General features: G+C 45.7%; 1 protein-coding gene across 2 annotated transcripts in view; it reads left to right on the plus strand.

The window, feature by feature from the left end:
* Positions 1-274: 274 nt before the first annotated feature.
* Positions 275-18,010, plus strand: part of WLS (Wnt ligand secretion mediator) — a 48,275-nt gene continuing 30,539 nt past the window's right edge. Inside the window, exons 1-2 of one of the 2 annotated variants that reach the window (XM_074831765.1) lie at positions 275-351; positions 4,005-4,131. Coding sequence is in view for 1 of the 2 variants with exons in the window: in XM_074831764.1 (XP_074687865.1) it covers positions 10,644-10,749 (106 nt within the window). In the remaining variant the exon portion in view is untranslated. Of the gene's footprint in view, positions 352-4,004; positions 4,132-10,506; positions 10,750-18,010 lie in introns of those variants that run through there. The other variant, XM_074831764.1, reaches the window with a different exon arrangement.

Consider the following 18,010-nt stretch of genomic DNA (forward strand, 5'->3'; position numbering starts at 1 on the left):
TTCCTTCCTTCCTTCCTTCCTTCCTTCCTTCCTTCCTTCCTTCCTTCCTTCCTTCCTTCCTTCCTTCCCTTCTTTCCTTCCTTCCCTTCTTTCCTTCCTTTCCTTCTTTCCTTCTTTCCTTCTTTCCTTCTTTCTTTCCTTCTTTCTTTCCTTCTTTCTTTCCTTCTTTCTTTCCTTCTTTCTTTCTCTGCAGCATGCCTTTTTGCTTGGTTCCGCTGTGCAGAACCACGGACGGCTTTACCAGCATGGAGCAGGGCTAATCCATACGCCCAGGGCTGGGGAGAGGAGAGGCTGCCTGAGCTGATGCTGCCACCAACAGAAATGTCTTTGGAACCGGGGCCAAGTCATCAGGTAAAATGCCTTCTGCCTGCCTATGCCAAGCAGTGTCTTTCGCTGTTCTCCAAATATTTATGTCTTTGCAAAATACATAAACATTTCAACAGTGGTCTCTTTAGCACTTATTTCCAGCACTTAATGTGAAGTTGCTGTTTCCATGCTCCTAAACCTTCTTCAATATGACTAATTCACACTGGGTGAGCTCCTGACTTGCCTAACCAGAGGCACGTAGCCCCACACTACGAGAAACAAACTCAGACAGAGAAGTGACGGGAAGTGGTGACAGCGACGGCTGCGCCACTGCGTGTTCACATACCTGCAACTGAAGTTTATGTCTCCTGATTTCTCTTTTTCCTTTCTTTTGCCTTCCTTCCTCCTTTTCTGCAGTGGTTAACATAAGAATTTGAGGTTTAAAAGGTGCCTGCCTCTGAACTTTCCAAAAGTAATAAAAAGGCAGAAGTTTGGAAAGTTAATGTTAAATGTATATTTGGCTGGTATATTACGTTCAGTGTTTCCTCTACTATTTATTAATAATTTACACACTTAGTGTATCTTCTCATCTTAAAATTATGAACTCCTCACTGATCTACACTAGCAAACACCCCATCACATAAGAAATTTTCCCAGTTAAGATGAGTAATTGAGGAGCTGAATTAATCAACATTGCGTGGTCTGTGGCAGCCAGGAGATAAAACTCCCGCGTCCCCGTTACTTCATTTACTTTCTGCAAAAAGCCGTCCTTTTATATTTTTAGAGCTTAGAAGATGGCATGTACATAGCAAGTTACATCTAAATAGCACACTCTCCAAAAAGTTTGCTATTTTCTTAATGTTCATGAATATTTCAGGCACTCGTGCTAAGAGGTTTCGGTGCATTCCAGGACAATGATTTCAGGTTTCTGTTTTGCCTTAAGAGGAAACGTGGCTCACTGTGACACATTCTACATGGTTTGCATTATTCTTTTAGACAGGGTTTATTACTGTTACAGAATCAGATGTCCTGAAAATATACTATCTTTTTTTTTGTGTGTGTGAGAAGGACTGTATGTTCTTCCGACTTTCTCCCTGTTTTTCCATTCTTGTCATCAGTCCTTGACATGAGATGGACATCATTTTTGGCTGTTGTGAGAGTAGAGATCTCTCTAAAAATTCATTCATTCTCTTAAGTCATGAGCAACACTGGAATTAAGGAGTAGAGTTTACTCTTCTCACCCTTTCAGCTCATTGTTTTCATTGCTTGTATTTACCAGGTGGTAAATACACCTGAATAAAAGTTTGCAGTGACAGCAATGCATAGGCTAACCAAATCAGTCTTTTACAGCTGAAATGTCTGTGATTCTATCGTAAAATAAGTACAGTGATTTGCATCAGCATATATTATAGCACTCGGGAAATGTTAGCTTAATTGCAGCACAAGTTACATTTGAATATTTAAATATATAATTTCATTAGTAATCTTCTTTTGCTTATATCGATGCATTTTTAATATACCATAAGACATTTTAAAAATAATATTCCATTTAACATTTGCTGCCTACAAGGTATATGTTCTCAGAAAACTGACTGAGCACTTAAATAACACATAAAATCCATGTCAGAGTTCAAGATATGTGCTTGTACTGATTGCTTTTACTTTAAAGGAATGCCTGATAGCAAACTAAGGAAATTATTCTAATTTAAAAACCCAGAATGTGAGAGAAGCCAATATTAAAAAGTATCTGGGTCATTCCTTCTTGCAGTTAGAGCAGAGAACTCAAAGAATGCTGAGAGACCAGCTCCAGCTAATCTCTCTATTATCATGTAACATGAACTTGCCTTACAGCTGATTTAGGTGGGTTTGCACAAAAACACGGAGCTGTTAACTGAGGCAGCTGAGATGCAGTCATTTTGTCCAAGTTGCATTTGGGAGCAGAAAGGCAGAGGGCTGACTAATAACCCAAACTGCTGTATATGAACGTGAATCATTAAGATTGGAGACAACAGATTATTTTTCCCTTAAGTTAGCCATCTCTTTCATTAACTGGTTTAAACTCTGAGTAAAATGAGGATGGGATGATTCAGTAATACAAAGTCCTTTGACCACATTAAATGATTTTGTTATTTAGCTCAGTTAAATGATGCTGGAATAGTCAGTGGCACAGGGAAAGCAATTTACTGCTCCAGCTACAAGGCACTTCCCTGCCCAGGGACACAGAGCTGTAACTCCTAATTACGGGTGGATTAATCTGTGACAACTGAGGCAAATATTACTGCCAGCTGCCCTCTTCTGCCATGGATCACCTCCCCACAGGTCTGGGATCTGCCTGTGCTTCTTGGCCAGCTCCATTTACAGCCCCATATAGTGATGTAATTTGAAATCAGTGACAATTAACATAAATATGCTGGGCTGTGAACTGGGACAGCTGAGGAGCAGAAGGTTCCTTGACTGGGATGTGCATCTACAGGGATGGAAACCTCCAAGGAACGCAGCTCACAGCAATAATTGCGTTAGCCAGCCCACCTCTAATCATCTGCTCTTGGAATAAAAGCCTGCACTTGGGCTCAGATGGAAAATAAGATAAACAAGAAAACCATTTTTCTTTCTAAAATTTTTCCCTGTATAATACACACACTTTTATTTAAGAGGACAATAAAACCTATCTTGCTAACTCTAATTCGGTCCCTAGTCTGTGGGGCAGCTTGCCTTGATTACATTGTACTAAATTACTCATCTTGGATATATGCTTCTCTTTATTTTCTCTGCCAAGAGCAAAAATATGATATTATTTGGCAGGAGGAATGCGTATCTGAAATGTCAAATTACAGCTCATAACTATTACGGGATAGTTTTGGCGATAGCCCTTTGTGATTGTTCCAAAACAGATGTCTCTTTCTAGGAGATCCTTGAGACTAATACATGCTTTATGGTTGGTTTTAGGTGGTATTTTGAGAATGTCTCCCAAGGACGCTAGCTGGATGCATATATTGCCTTAGTTTAACTTTAAATTTCTAATTTCTCAAGACTTCTGAGTTTTCAGATTGCATTAACTGATAATTCTGCGTGTACACACAGTGCAAACATTGAAGATTTTTACAATAACCAGTATAGCCAACCTAAGAACTGTGTGTTATTTAACATAACAGAAGAATAAAATTATAAAGCTAGTTTATATTTGTCAACTTTTTCCATCTGATGTTACAAGACTGTTACCACTGGACCTTGATTAAGTCTCTCGTGCCTCCGCCATCTTAATTAACTAAATCAGCTTTCACTAAAATTGAATTAAAGCTTGGTGTTGCAATTCTGAAGCAGGTACCACCCTTACAAACACTCAGCCCATGTGCATTTATTCACTTCTTATGGGGCTTTGGTTTAAATTTAGTTGCATCTGCTAATTTGGTCTTCAGCGCTAAACTTAGAATGGATTGGATTCATGGGAATATAAAGGCTCAACAGAGAAATGGTAAGAGGCTTTCAAAAAAACCTCCGGAATTCATTCTTTGTATTCTGAACACTGATAGGAGCGATTGAACCATGAAGATTTTACTATAAACAATTGTACAATTCAGCTAGTAGAAGGAATTTACTTTTGTTAATCTTATTGTCCTACGATAGCATACCGGACATCGTTTTTAATATTAAAGTATCCATATCTATTAGTAAAACAACTTTCTTTGCTTGCTTTTGAGGAGGTTACAAGCCTGGGGAAAGGCAGTCTCCCAGCCTGCATGGACGTTTGAAGCCGTTCTGACGTTTCCCTGCTCCTGCATGTGGTGCCTGCGTGGATACACGATTCCTTGGAGGCCCTTAACCCAAGTATGCCGTGTCTGAGCTGGTATCGGTGATGTCCGTCACTGGGGGGGATGAAAACACAGACACATAGGTAGAGAAGTGCCAGACTGGAATGGTCTTTGTAAAGGAAAGCTGTGATATTACAGTAGGTGCCAGAAGTGGCAAGTTTTGGATAAGGTTTGATGTGGAGGTTCAACACAAGGCAAGAAGCCCTGTGAGAGGTGGAGTCACCCTGGTGAAAGCCATCGCAGAAGTTTGATGCAAGGTGGGAGATTCAGTCTGAGGGACGGTGGCTGAGGAAAGGCCCAGCTATGGAGAGAGTCCTAAGAGAAAATAAAAGAGCAGAGCTCCGAGCTTGCGTTTTCATGAGGACTGAGAAGAGACAAGAAGAATTGGCAAAATGGTCCATGGGAAGGTTGTGAGAGGCTGAGCACAGCGTTGGTGGACAATGTGTGGCCCACCACACACTGATCACACAAACTTGTCAAAAATATCAGGGATGCCACTGGCATTGGTACAACAAATTTAGACCAGGCCAGCACAGCATATTGTCAGCCCTCAACTGTGGATTAGCAAAACCTTCTGAGTGACCTGAGTTATGTGGCTTTTGAGCTGTGGCTTTTTTTAAATGGATTTTGTAGAGGTGGTGGGTGTTAGGACTGGTTTTGATGAGAGGAGTCTTTTGGGCCTCCAGATGATTGCTTAATCAATCAAATAGAAGGAGTCAAGTAGAGCTGTACTTACTGCCAGGTGATTATTATGCTATGGAAGAGGTTTGGATAGAACTTGGAAATTTAGTGGTAGACTGATGATGAATCTGTTCAGATATCCCACTGCAGAAACTCTGCCTCTTGATGATTGGATTAACGGTTGAAAGAGACAGCTTGGCAGACTCGAATAAAAGGCTTTTCACGGATTTCCTTTGGAGGGCTTGAGCCTTTTAACCACATGGTAATTGTAAAGACTATAAATAAAATTTAAAAGTTTAAACAGTCTTTAATTAATTATTTTAATGCACTGTTATTGGCCCCTCCTTCAGGATATCACAAGTCTACACTTTCAGTCTGACAACCTAAAATGTGCTCTCTGTCAAATTATCAGCTTGGGTTTGTCTCACATACTTAACGGAAGCCTTGATGCCCCTATTGAAGCTTCATCCTGACGTGAGGAAGGCTTTGTCATCTGATTGAAAGCATATCAGAGACAAACCATCAGGAGCATTATCTGGGACTGCTGTCTCAACGTTTTGCAAATGCTGGTCCACACCCAATGAATTAATGGCTTTTCTTGCCTGGTTCCTTACCGAGACAGGCAGGACTTGATGAGGAAGCACAGGACAGAGGGACAGCTGAGTGGAGCTGGTTACTCTGAAGGAGCTAAGATGGACATTGCCACCCACCCAGTGCTGCTGAGGAGCCCAGTAGGTACCGAGAGGCTGGGAGCAGCCGTTTGGGGGTGCACTCCGTAGGTCTTCTGTTCTCGGCTACTTGTGGTCATTGCGTGTTTTAAGATTAGAATCTGGGTGGCCAGGTAATTCCCTTGCTAAGTTTGTGTTCCTTTCTTTCTTGCCATATTGTCATCAAAGAAATGATGCGAGGAGTCCATGACTCCTGGCAGAGGCGGAGCTTCGGGTTGCCCATGTAAAGCCTAAAGAACAGCATGGGATCTGGGATCTAGCAGGCTGGGTGCCACTTAAGTAAAAGGTGTCATGCAGGGAAAAAAAAAATTAAGCCTAGCTCTGAGTTCCCAGATGTAGAAACAGTGGCAAAATTCAACTTTGCTGGTTCCTGATAATTGAATGAATGTTTAGCCTTGAACTACAACGGGGCTTGGAAATCACTCAAAATATTTACATTATAGAGTGGGGCTTGCTTAAGATGAAACATTGCATACTTGTCAATTTTCTTCCTAATCCTAAGCGCAGTGGGCAGTTGCAGGTTGAGAGGCTCTGTCTGCTCACCAATCTCAACCCCCACACGCTTTTTTTTGATGTGTGCCGCACTAAGTTTTACATTTGAGTATCTTTACGAACCGTAGAAAAGGCTTTTCTTACAAAGATAAATGTTCCCCACCATCTGTGCACTAGAAATAACATAAAACGCCCTTTTCCTGTTCTGTGAGAAAATTTTCCATGTTATCGGTATTTGTAAGAGAACAAAACCAGAAAGTTACCTATGAAAGCAGTCAGGAGCACTGAGATGTAAGCAGTGCTTCTGAACGCTTTTAATCATCTTTCCCCTGTAGCAGCTACACATTATTTATTACTAGGGGTAACTTTGTACTGGGTTAGGTGTATTCCAAACAAAACAAGAAACTGCAGTCATGGCATCAAGCAATGCCAATACCCACACTGAAAAATGTAGCCTACAAACTGGAGAGCAAAGCCAAAGCTTAATCCCCACAGGTCTGTTGTTATGTCGCATGCTATATTGTAAATAAATTAGGCAAGTATGAGCAAGAGTTCAAGAGATTCTATCTGGTGGTAGATGACCATGCTTTAATCAGCTTTTTGTCCACTACTCTACTTTGTATTTTACACATGGGGTCAGAGTCTGCTATTGTGCTGGTATAAACAACAGTGCTGCTCATATTTAAAAAAAAAAAAAAGGAAATTAATTTTTGCTCTATGAAGCAAAAATTAAGCAGCTCAATGCTGGACTTCTATGCAGCAACATAAGTCCAAATAACTGGGAGGGGGAGTTTGATTTTGGGATAGTTTGGGTTTTGGGGTTTTTTTTAGCTTTCTAAAGCTAGAAATTATTATTATGATCATGTCATTTGACTTCCTAATCTAGATCATAGATATTCCTCTGTCAAGCCTTTATGTTGTATTCGTAGCATACGTCCTTCTCTTACAGTTGTGTTTGGAAAATACCTCTAAATTCTAGCATTTTTTCAAATTATTTCTATTAACTGTCCAATTGACATGAGACAACAGAGGAGAAAAAACACTGAAACTTTCAGGGTTTGATCTCTGTGCATCCAAAGAAAGTTTTCTCAAAACTTTTGCAGTAACTTGTAGCTCAGACATGTAGCACCAAAACTGAGGAGCTTGTGGAAATCCCGCGGAGTCCTTACCTACATCTTTAGGCAACTAAACCCCTTTGAAAATCTGGGCTCTAGGCCCAACCCTGCAAGGAGTTTGCTGTGGAAAGACTCCTCCTCCTGCCTGGGGCTGACTGTAGGATAGCTATTTTAATAGCTGAGGCTTTCAAAACAGCCTAAAGCAGTCAGGAAAAATAATGTAATAAGCGGCAAGTAGATGAGTTCCCAGATGATTGATTCTGGAGACCTGACAGAGATAGAAATTCTGATTTGTAAACAGCTGAAAAGGAAGAGCGATGGCTGGAGATGTACTTTCTAATGTGCTTTGTGCCGGTTTCTCTCTTGTGTGATTTTGTGTGTGGTCACTTTTTGGCAAAAGAGAGGTCCCAACTCACTATGGTATGTGCTCTATACGCCCTTTGGACGCATGTCAAAAGTCACATGTGATTAATATCTCTCAACTTTGCAGTATTAAAGATGTAGGAATGTAGTAGAAATGGAAAGTGCCTTATAAATGTGAAGTATTGTTTCCTGCGTTTTTGTTATTTTTACTCTTTTTCACTTTGGATTTTTTTATTATGGCAGGATCTTAGCTCTACTGCTTACATTTTTGTCCCAGAAATAAATTGATTGGAGCAAATGGGACATTTAACGGCAGATCACACCATGTAACTTCTGTGGAGTCATTAAGACAGATTTGATTTAGTGGCACTCGTGGCTCCAAAGATGTTTGGTCATACAGGTCCCTGCATTTGGATAACTGTGGGACCTCAAAGAGCCTAGACTTGTAAGACTCCCTCCTTGTCAGCGGCGATTACAGTCTGTAAGGGAACCAACGTAATTCAAAAGCTTGTGCCATTTCCAACGGAGACAAAAACAAAAGTCATTGCTCAGAATCAACATTAAGTGTTAGACAGACATCCTAAAAATTAGTATTAGATGTTTCAAAATAAGCCTTTTTAATAGCAATTGTTCTATGTGTTGGTTGGGGTTTTTTTTAATTTCAGTATGAAGTATTTGGTATTTTAAGTCTTTAATTGTCTTGGCAAAAACCCACTAACAGGCTTTGATTTTGGAAGCAGGTCTGTGTGAATGATCCTCGCGGGTTCATAATGGGTACAAAGGACTTGTCCATTAAGAGCTATTTTTAACAATGAAGTCATAACTGTAATGTAAAAGGAAAGCTAAAACTAAACTAAAAGAAAAGTTAAACTTGAAATATTCTAAAAGATTAAACTGTCCCGCAGTCAAAAATATCTAAAGTTATCCCTGATGCCTATATTCCAACTTACATTATTAGCCTGATGGTCGGAGGAAGAGAACTCGTTAGCTCTGCAAATCAGGAAAAGATCACAGAAGTAAAACACAAAAGTAGCACATGAGCTTGGTCTCATTTAGTTTTTCAAGACCAGCTTTGGAAGCCAAAGACTCAGTGCTAGAAAACCAGCAAAAGCATTTGGGGATCACTGCTGCAGCCCTTTTCGGATGGATTCTGTTGCGTCCAGGATCTTGATCATAGTATCACATCTTATTACATCACCCAAAATACCTCAGTGTGTCATTGGTTGGCCTCCAGCATTACGTCTGTGCATGTCTCCAGCACCCTGGGGCTCCGATGCTTCTTTGGATGCGCTGAAGCTGGGTTCTGGGCTGCAGAGAGGAATTTGCCCACTTTGCTGGGGTTGCCAGCCACGCTCCTTGTTCTGGCCAGGGAAAGGGCGCAGAGGCAGCGAGTTAGTGGCGGTGACTGAGGCCTGATCTTGTGCAGGGGCATATACCCTCCCCCTTTCCGAGAGGGACCTCCTCCTAAATATCCATCAGCAAAACACCACGTCCCTGCAGCTCCTGCGCTCACCTCCTTGCATTGGCTGGACGTTGTATGGTCAAGGTCAAGGTCTGGTGTAGTCTTGCCTTACAAGCCAGACCCTGCGCCCTCAGCTTCTCTGCTCTTCCTTGAATTTCTAGATTCATTTTTGACGCTGCTTACCTATATCCTTGTAACGCACGACGGTCCCCCCTGCTAGGCAAGGCCGATCAGCACGCAGATGCCCTCTGTGTCCCGAACAAACCAAACACAGTACTGGGAGCCTGGTAGGTTCAGCAACGGGGCTGCCACACGGCACTGCCAACGCTTCTGCCATCTTACTGTGACTTCTGCGGTGCGGGTTTTGCGTTTGTTTCTTCTAAACTTTTTTTTTCTTGTTACTATTTCCTTCAGAATATTGGTTTGCGCCTCTAAATATTTGACCCGCCTTTCATTTTGATAGTTCCTGTCTGTATTTTTTGTCACCAGTTCTTTCCTTTCATGGCTTATTTGTCCTCAGGGAGTGCTTCCAGCAGCTCCCTGCTTAGTTTTGGCTGTACCTGACGGCATTCTGTGTCCTTCATTGCATGTCTAACGGGGCAGCACGGCACGGATCCTTGTGGTGTCCCATAAAGTGCTGGAAGGCACCGATGCCAAAAAAACAGAGATGATGGCGGGGGGTCACGAACCATTCTCAGCCACAAACAGGAGCGGGAGGGAAGCGGGGTGAGCGGCCGCGCTCCTGGCCCTCGGCTGGCATGTGGCGACGGACGGTGGGAACCCAACGGAGGGTTGGCGAGGAGGGTTGTAAACACGCCCAAGTGACTTGCGGCTGGGGTGCCGAAAAACACAGATCTCACAGTAATTATTGCTTAGTCCTGTGTTGCTTGATTTGGTATAAGGTCTGTGTTTAGGTAACACAGGCCTGGGAGAGACTCCGAGGCACCTTATTGAGGATCTCGGAGATTCCTGCCCTGCTGTGGGAAAGGTCAGAGCACCGTGGAAAAGCGCACCTGTGAAAATCACAGGGGAAAGCAGCAGGTTCAAGATCTTTGCTTTCTTCACCTTTTTCTGGCGAGCAAGGCGCGAGCGCGGCGGTGCCAGTGTCCCCCTGCTTTGGGGATTCCCTGGGCGGCGAGGGAATGGGAATAAATTTCCTCTTCGCATTTCACCCGTGGATTTGGGGGTTGTTCCCGCGTCCTGCCCGCGGAGGGTAAGAAAACTCTGACGGCAGTTAGGGAAGGACAAAGCCTTGTCTCAGAGGTGAAAAAACGGGGCGGGGAGGGGGGGGGTGGAAATGTAACGGCGCGTTTCGGCTGAGGGGGGAAACCAGCGTCCCGCGTAAATTCGGCGTGAGGCCGCCCCCCCCCCTCCCCCATCCTCCGGGTCTGGGGGTGCTCCCGGAAAACCCCGGGGGTGGGGTGGGGATGGGATATGGGGGGGGGGGGGCCGGGCCCGTAGGACCGGGGAGGGGCGGTGGAGGCGGCGTCATGTGACCGGCTCCCAGCTCCTTTAAAGCAGCCACATGCAACCGAGCAGCGGCCACAATCACGGCTGGAGGCGGCGGAGGGGGAGCCGGTTCCCGGCGGGCCCGGGCAATCAGTGCGGAGACTCGCCAGCCCCCCCGCTCCTCCACATCCCCCCCCCCAGGTTGGGGGGAGCCCGGGGGGCTTAGAACCGGGCGAAAATGGCTGGGGCCATCATCGAGAACATGAGCACCAAAAAGCTGTGCATCGTCGGGGGGATCTTGCTGGTTTTCCAAGTCATCGCCTTTCTGGTGGGAGGTCTGATCGGTGAGTGCTGAAGGTGCAAAACTTTCTCCTTCCTCCTCTCCTCGCTCGCGTTGTTTAGCTACTTGTTACAGTATCGCTGACTCGCCCCTATGATCTAATTAGCCCTGCTATTGTAGTTAAGAAAACACGGCTCCCTGGGCCTCTTTGTGCACATTTCACTCTAGTGCCTGCAAGAAAAAAAAAAAAAAAGGGGGCAGAGAAAAGTTTTTTTGGCCTGGTTTCAGTCTGTACTTAAAGAAAGAGGAAGGGGGGAAATCTTCAGTATGGCGACTGATCGCGCAGGGCAGCCTTGCCTTGCAAAGTTGGGTTTTAAATATTTTATTTTTTTTTAAAAAACAATTCTTCCTCCACTCTTTTCGTACCTCTGCCCCTCCCCGTTTCTCGGCCTCCCAGCCGACCGCAGGAGGAAACCTCGCTGCTTGCCATCATGATAACAAAAAAAAAAAAAAAATTTAAAAAAAAAAAAAAAGGAAAATTAATGGGCGCTACTCCGGGCGAGGACAGGACTATGTTTACCGGCTCCGGGGGGCGGTGGGGCGCGTTTGGGGGGTGCCGACCCCCCCTTCCCGCCGCCCTACTGCTTTTGTCCGGGCTTGTTTCTCCTGGGGGACCCCCCCCCACCCCCTGGGGAACCCGCCACCTCCCCGCAATCCTCTTCCAGGAGGCTCCTGAAACCGCGCGGGGTCGGCTTGGGGTTGTTTCGGCTCACGGAAAACCCGCGTGGCTGCTGGGGCGGGGGGGGGGGGCCTTAACCCCCCCGCCTCCCAAACCCTCTCGCCTTGCTCCTGGCCCCCTGCCCCGGCCACGGGGATCGGGCACGTCCCCCCACCCGCGTTTGCAGCTTCTCGGGTGGCATCCAGCCTTCCCCACGCCGGCGGGGCAGCCCGACTTTTGGCACGCAAACCTCCTCGCCTAAAACTTTTTGAGTCCAGATTGTGTTTATTTCTTTATTAGCTGGCAGGGAGCGTTGCAAAATCCTCGGGGAAGTGCTGGCACAGATGTAACCCTCGGCAACAAACTTGCGGCCGGGGTTTGCCACCCCTCTGCCTCCGGGGGTTTTGATTTTTTGCCTGGGGAAGGAGCTGGAAGGAGAAAAATGGAGGAGAGCAGGGGTTTGGGGCAGTCCCGTGAATTTTTTTTTTTTTTTTTTTTTATTTTTTACTAGAAAGCAACCGAGTTATGCGCCGGCTCCTTGTAGTGATGGTCGCCTCTTCGTGGTTGCTTTGGCCATTTCCAGCGTGGGGATGTTGGGGAAGGACTGCGCTGCCCTGCCGAGCCCTTCAGCCCCAGGACCCCTCTCCCCTGCCCTGCCTGGGGGTTTATTCCCCTTCCCCAGGTCCAGGCTCGTAGTCGGGGCCCTTGGGATTTTCAGTAATGACTGCGGGTATCTGAAGTCACATCGCTCTGAAAGGGCTTTGGGAAAAAAATGTTGCACGTTTTCTTAAAATTGGAGTGCTCTCGGGGTGATCTCTATTTGAGGGTGTTGAAGAAATACCTGCCGTTCCTCAGAAAGCAGAGTTGGTCTTTCTGAGGCAGATTAGTGCTCTGCATTTGTAGCCTCTCTAGTTACCAGTTCTTAAGAGCCGTAGGAATTCTACTAAACATAATTTTCAGAAACTTTTGTTTCCCTCATTCTCATTTCAGTTCCTCGTTTTTGCTTAATCACAAAGGAGTCTGTGGCAAACATTGGATTAAAACCCAGTTTTTCTAGTCTTGTGGGTCTGAATATTACTAGGATTGGCTTTTTTTTCCTTCATTCCTTTTTTTTCTTGTTTAAAAAGAGCTGGTTCAAGTGTAGGTTGCTGAACCCGACGCTGATTCATTAGATAAAATGTCTTGGCCTGCGTTGAGCAGAGAAGCTAGACTCGGTGTTCATCTTAAAAGTGTTTTTCTAGTAGCTTCTCAGTTTAAAAAAAGTTGCTTGTACAAAAGGAAGGTGTTGATCAGAAAGCCCCTTTTCTGTCCTCATCATGATGTGATAAACAGACACATTTCTGTTCAGCTTTATAGGGAATACACAGAAATGTTTTTGTTCAGATTTGTAGGGATTCGGAGATGAAAGAACTTAGATGCTGTTAGTTCAGCCTTCCATCTTGCCTATTCCCTGCCTCACCGGCTGCTGCCGCCGGGCTCCCACAGTGCGGGGGCCCTGTCCTGCGTGGGGATGCTGATGCTGGGACTGGAAGGCCAGTGGGCAGCTCTTCCACCCACGGAGACAGCGATTCGGGGCACAAACTGAGGGTAACTTTGTAGGGCTGGAGTCAGTGCATCTGCGGGTGAGTCCTAGGGGGGTTATTGCAGGTAAACTTTCTTTAATTGCTGGAAACCCCACTTCTGATCTTTGAGCAGATAAAACTGCACTAATCAATCACCCAGACTGGTTTTTCCTCCACGGTATTTACCACTTCTGATGCATTCAAGGAGTTAAGAGGCTCTTCCCCTGCTTGGATTAGAGGCTGTGCGGCAGCTGTGCTGATGGGCTCCAACAGCTCCCAGCCAGCCCTTCTTAAGCCTGAGTGCCTGGGAACCAGCTCAAAGATCTTAGGTGTAAACTAGGTGTGGGGCCCAACATCTGGCGCAGTGACACACAAGCAGGGCATCTCAGCCTGGGGGGCTGCATCAAACTCTTCCCGGGAATTAGCCCTGGAGCGTGCTGTTGGCGTCCTTGTGTCCCTGGAAGCCCTGAGCCCGTGGCTTGTGGCCGATCCGTTGGACCACCGTTGGGCCCTGCTGCTCGGGGTCCTGGCCCCTTTAGTTAGTCCCTCACCTGTGGTGTTTTCTAAGAGAGATCTGGTAAGAAATGGGTCCGTGGCTGGAGACGGCGGGTGGGGAGCGAAGCGGTGCTGGGAGTACTCGAAGTGCCGAATGACATGGGACTGCTGCTCTTCAGAGAGGTGTGACACAAGGTGGGATGGGAGCTGAGGTGTCACTGAAATAGCGATCCTGGTCTGGTTTGATCCAGCGCACCAAACAGACACCAAGAATCTAGTTATTTTAGTTTATTCAGGTCTAGACAAACCAAAATATGTACACAACTGGAACACGGCTACAAAGCTAAACCAGCCTCTCCTTTAGCAGTCAGTTAGGTCATATTTCAAAACAATGACTAAGTGCTCTATTTTAACAGAATACTTGTGCAAGTCCAAAATACACAAATGCAGTGCATTGGTACCTGATACGACAATGATGACAGAGCTTCATTTTTCTGCAACTGGGGTTTTCGGCCAGTGGTGGTTCTCTAGCTAGTTTTTGAACAGTCAACTGCATAACGTCTGAGTTTTAATAGGGCTTGCACTTTCCCAACAGTTCTTTTATTTAGAAGCAGGAGTCTTATCACCTCTCTGATGGATTTTACTTAGAACTGTGTGTTGGCAAATCATGAGACCTACGTGTATGGGAGTCATTCCCTTACCAGGGTGAAGCTCGCATGGCAGTCTAAGGGATCTTTGCAAAACTAGGGAGTTGAGAAAACAACTCGAAAGAGAATTTTATTGAGCAGTTTCTTTGTTGTTGTGCTATGGTAATGAACTGTTGGCTCCAGACAACTGGGACTGTCACTGCTTCAAACCGTTCTGTTTTCAAACCCTGCAGAATTTCTGGTGTCTGCTCTGTTCCCTGGTAAACAGCTTGTTTAAAGGTTACACTTCTGGATTATGTGTTACACGTTCTGTTAGGATGTTTCAGTACTCAATAAAACACGACCCATAAAATTAGTCATAATACAACCTTGTCTTCGCTATCCTGCTATAAGTGATAGCATACATGTATTAGAAGAGAATGGGATCAAACAAATGTTTTCTGTTATCACTCAAGGCAGCATAAATGTTTGTGAGAAATGAGGCTATAGCTAATTTACAGTCGTGCCAGCATTCCCAGGAGCCCTCATGTACTATGCATATATATGCTCAGCCTTTTCAATACATGGGGGGGGTTTAGCCAGCCCCCTGGCATCCTGGCTGTCGCTGGGGGTGCCACTGGGCTCATCCAGGCTTTGAGTCATGCTGACCAGCACGTGGAGCTAGGTTAGCTGGTGACGGCCCTGGACTCGGCATGAGGACAAACCTTCCCACAGCAGGACCAGCTGCGGCATCTGTGCGGCTGTTGCTTGTTACTGGAAGTTTTGACCAGGGTGTTGCGACGAAGGTCACAGCACAACTGCTGCTCTGGGGCCAGAGCTGAGCTAGGACACTTCGTGTCCTCTCCTGACTGCTGGCCAGGTGGTAGGAACTCTGTGTATGTGGAAATCTGACTTGACTCTTGTGTGGGTTTAATGCCTCTTGGTTTTTCTTTAAACCAAAGCTTTTGATTACAAATTGTCTTCCTCTGTATACCTTGTGGGGAACTGTTGGTGGTGTCTTTCTAATTTCCTTTGCATTCTGGAATTCTTTTATACATACAGTATTTTAAAAAGGAAAAAGAGGGAAGAAAACAGACTTCACTGCTCAAATCTGTCCAGAGATCACGGAGATAGCCGGAAATTTTGTGTTAAGTCCCGAAGCGTGGGGCAGTTTTCCCAACGCTCCGTAGCTCTTTAGCTCCCGCAGAGCGCTGGACAACACACAGCCTTGGGCAGGGCTTCCTGCACCTCGGTGGGCTTGGTGCTGCTGCCCCATTGCCACAAAACCTGGGCAGAGGTACAAACCTGCAGCCTCTGACTCTGTCGCACTGGCTGGTTTGTTGTTAAGCTAGCTTGTGCTTCACCGAATGGTCTGGTCTGTTCTAATGACCCAGGGTCAAGAAGTTACCCTACCTTCCCTGTGGCTTTCTCTCTCCACCGCTTTGGTCAGGCGAAGCGATGTGCGTCTCACCCGGGGTTTGCCAGCGCTGTGGGAGGCTGTAGCAAAGAGCAAAGCTTCTGGGCAGATGGGCAGGCTGAAATGGAGGGCACGGGAGGAGATGGGATGACAGAGCTCTGTGCAGCAACATCCCTGCTTCAAAACTGCGTTTTTTGTTCCTTTAAACAAGTTACTTTAAAGACAACTTTTCCATAACTTATTTTATGTGAGCTACTTACCAGGACTCCAAGGACGCCTCGTCCTAAGTCGCAGATTATCTTGGTTTCAGTTCAAATGAGCCGACAGAGCGCAGGAGAACCTCTCTGTAGTGCAGACAAAGTCCAGGAGCAGGCATACATACAGTTAAGTACAGAAAGTTCAGTGCCCAGCCGTACACTTTACAAATTTAACTGATTGGAAAAGTGGAGGTATTTATTTAGCACATGAGTCTGCTGGGATGAGGGGGATGCATTTAAGAAGGTGCAGGTTCACTGCTCCCTTGCCTCGGCTTAAGGTTGAAAAAACAGAATTGTTTTGACTGGAGCAAATAAAACTCTTACTTGTGTGTCTCGCCCAGAGAGATAATGAGTCATGTGTATAAATGGCTGAGCAGCTATCAACAATTCCAGTTCATTATCTAAATGTCTGATTTGGCTCCTGAGCAGTGAGTTTCCAGGATTTAATTTTCTTTCCTGGGATTTCATTACCTTCTTAGGGCTGAACTGATCTTTTGACAGGAGAGACGCTCTGATTTTGAAGGTATGTGGATGCAGCCAGCTAGGGAAGAGTGTCTGTGGGCTCCAGGACAAAGACCATTTTTCTGTGCCTGACTTTCTTTCATCACTGGTCTCTCCAGAAGATGGGCAAGCTGTGCTGAATAGGTCGGTGCTGCACCGTGGACATGAATGCCAATAGACTCCTCTGTATAGACACATTCCTTTAGTGCTGCAGCCTTGGCAGAAGCACTGGGAGCCGATGAAAAAGCAGACATGAAAGGTCATGTCTATTTAGTTTAGGTCTGCTCAATTCTTCTTTTTAAGAGCTGTAACTGTAGCTGAATGGGCAAATGTGCCAGAAATTGAGAGTTCCCAGGCAGAAACGCCCGTGCTGGGGGCCTGAGGAGCAGGGAGCGAGGCTCTAAATCCTCCAAGATGCTAGTTTTTTTGCTCTTCTTACGGTTGTGTTGCCTCCAAACTACAGTTAACTTGGGAGGGATGCGTCAGGGAAACTCTGTGCCTTGCAGTTTACGTCAAGAGGACGGTCCCTCTTGCTGCTCCTCTTCTTGATACGAACTAAACAGGCTCGGTTTTAAACGTGACCTGAACACTGACCAGGCAGTGGGCGTGCTGCCTCTCTGCGCTTTGCAAGGGATAACGGTGGAACAGGAAGTCTTTTCCTTCGTAAATAACATTTATGCTCTTTGAAGTCATGTTATAACTCCCTGATAGCCTCGGAAAGCCTTTGAAGGGCGCAAGGTGTCCATCTGCTCCGGGACTGCCTGCTGCTGGCCCCAGCCCCAGGAGCTGATCCCCCCTATTCAAATGCAGATGAAATTCTTTACGTATCTCCGTATCGGCCCTTTCAAGGTATCTTGTTATCTGTAGTGTGCGACTTGGGGAGTTTCAGGCTGTTGCTCAGGAGGAAAGCTGGATAACGTCAGGTCATACTGCTATTTTAGACCTCTGTTTGCAGGGATTTAATATCTTGGCTGGGCGTAGCAGGAAATGCATTTCATCTGAGTCGAAAATTGACAAAGGATGGCTTGGACAAAGATCAAACTGTCTGTGGCAATTAGTAAATCAGTTCTACCTTTTCTTTCCCTTTTCTTCTTTTAAATAAAGTATTTTTTAATATATACTTCTGCATTTATGGAACTCATACTGCTAGTGCTCTCTTGGTTTGCATTTGTTGCTGCTGTTGCATATGTATATGAATCGTGGAGGTCATTTATTTAGTTCTCCCAGCAAATCTACTTGTACTCTAGTGCCTCATAAGATTTTCTTGCTTTGCGTCTTGCCTGGGGCTGAGGGAATAATTGCTTATCTCTGAGAGCAAGACACTTCCCCAGAAGCCCTTTGGTTGGTGTTCGCTGGCAGCAGCCTTGCGGGGTGCTCAGACTCCTGCTTCTGCAGCGGGGATCCCGACTGCACTTTCAGTTTTAAAGGCTCTTGGCACAGCCGCTCCCCTAGTTGTTTGTAAACTGACTTCTTGAAGAAAATCCCCAGTTTGTGCTGCTCTAAGAGGCCGTGCTGCATGGACAGCTTTTCTGCTAGCACAGCCCAACACTGCAGGAGTAGCATTGAAGAGCAAACCTTAAGCAAAACCAAACAGCCACCCCTCCAAGATGTAAGACACACATATCTCTAGCTCCTGCATGGTTACAGGAAGCTAAGAAAGCATAGAAATTCCTCAAAACCAAAGCAAGACTGTCCTGCTGGCTGTAGTGCTTGATTAGGGACCTCCAAATCCTGGCAGCTCACTTCCCA

Source organism: Strix aluco, chromosome 8, assembly GCF_031877795.1.
Source record: "Strix aluco isolate bStrAlu1 chromosome 8, bStrAlu1.hap1, whole genome shotgun sequence".
In the NCBI taxonomy this organism is placed as follows: domain Eukaryota; kingdom Metazoa; phylum Chordata; class Aves; order Strigiformes; family Strigidae; genus Strix; species Strix aluco.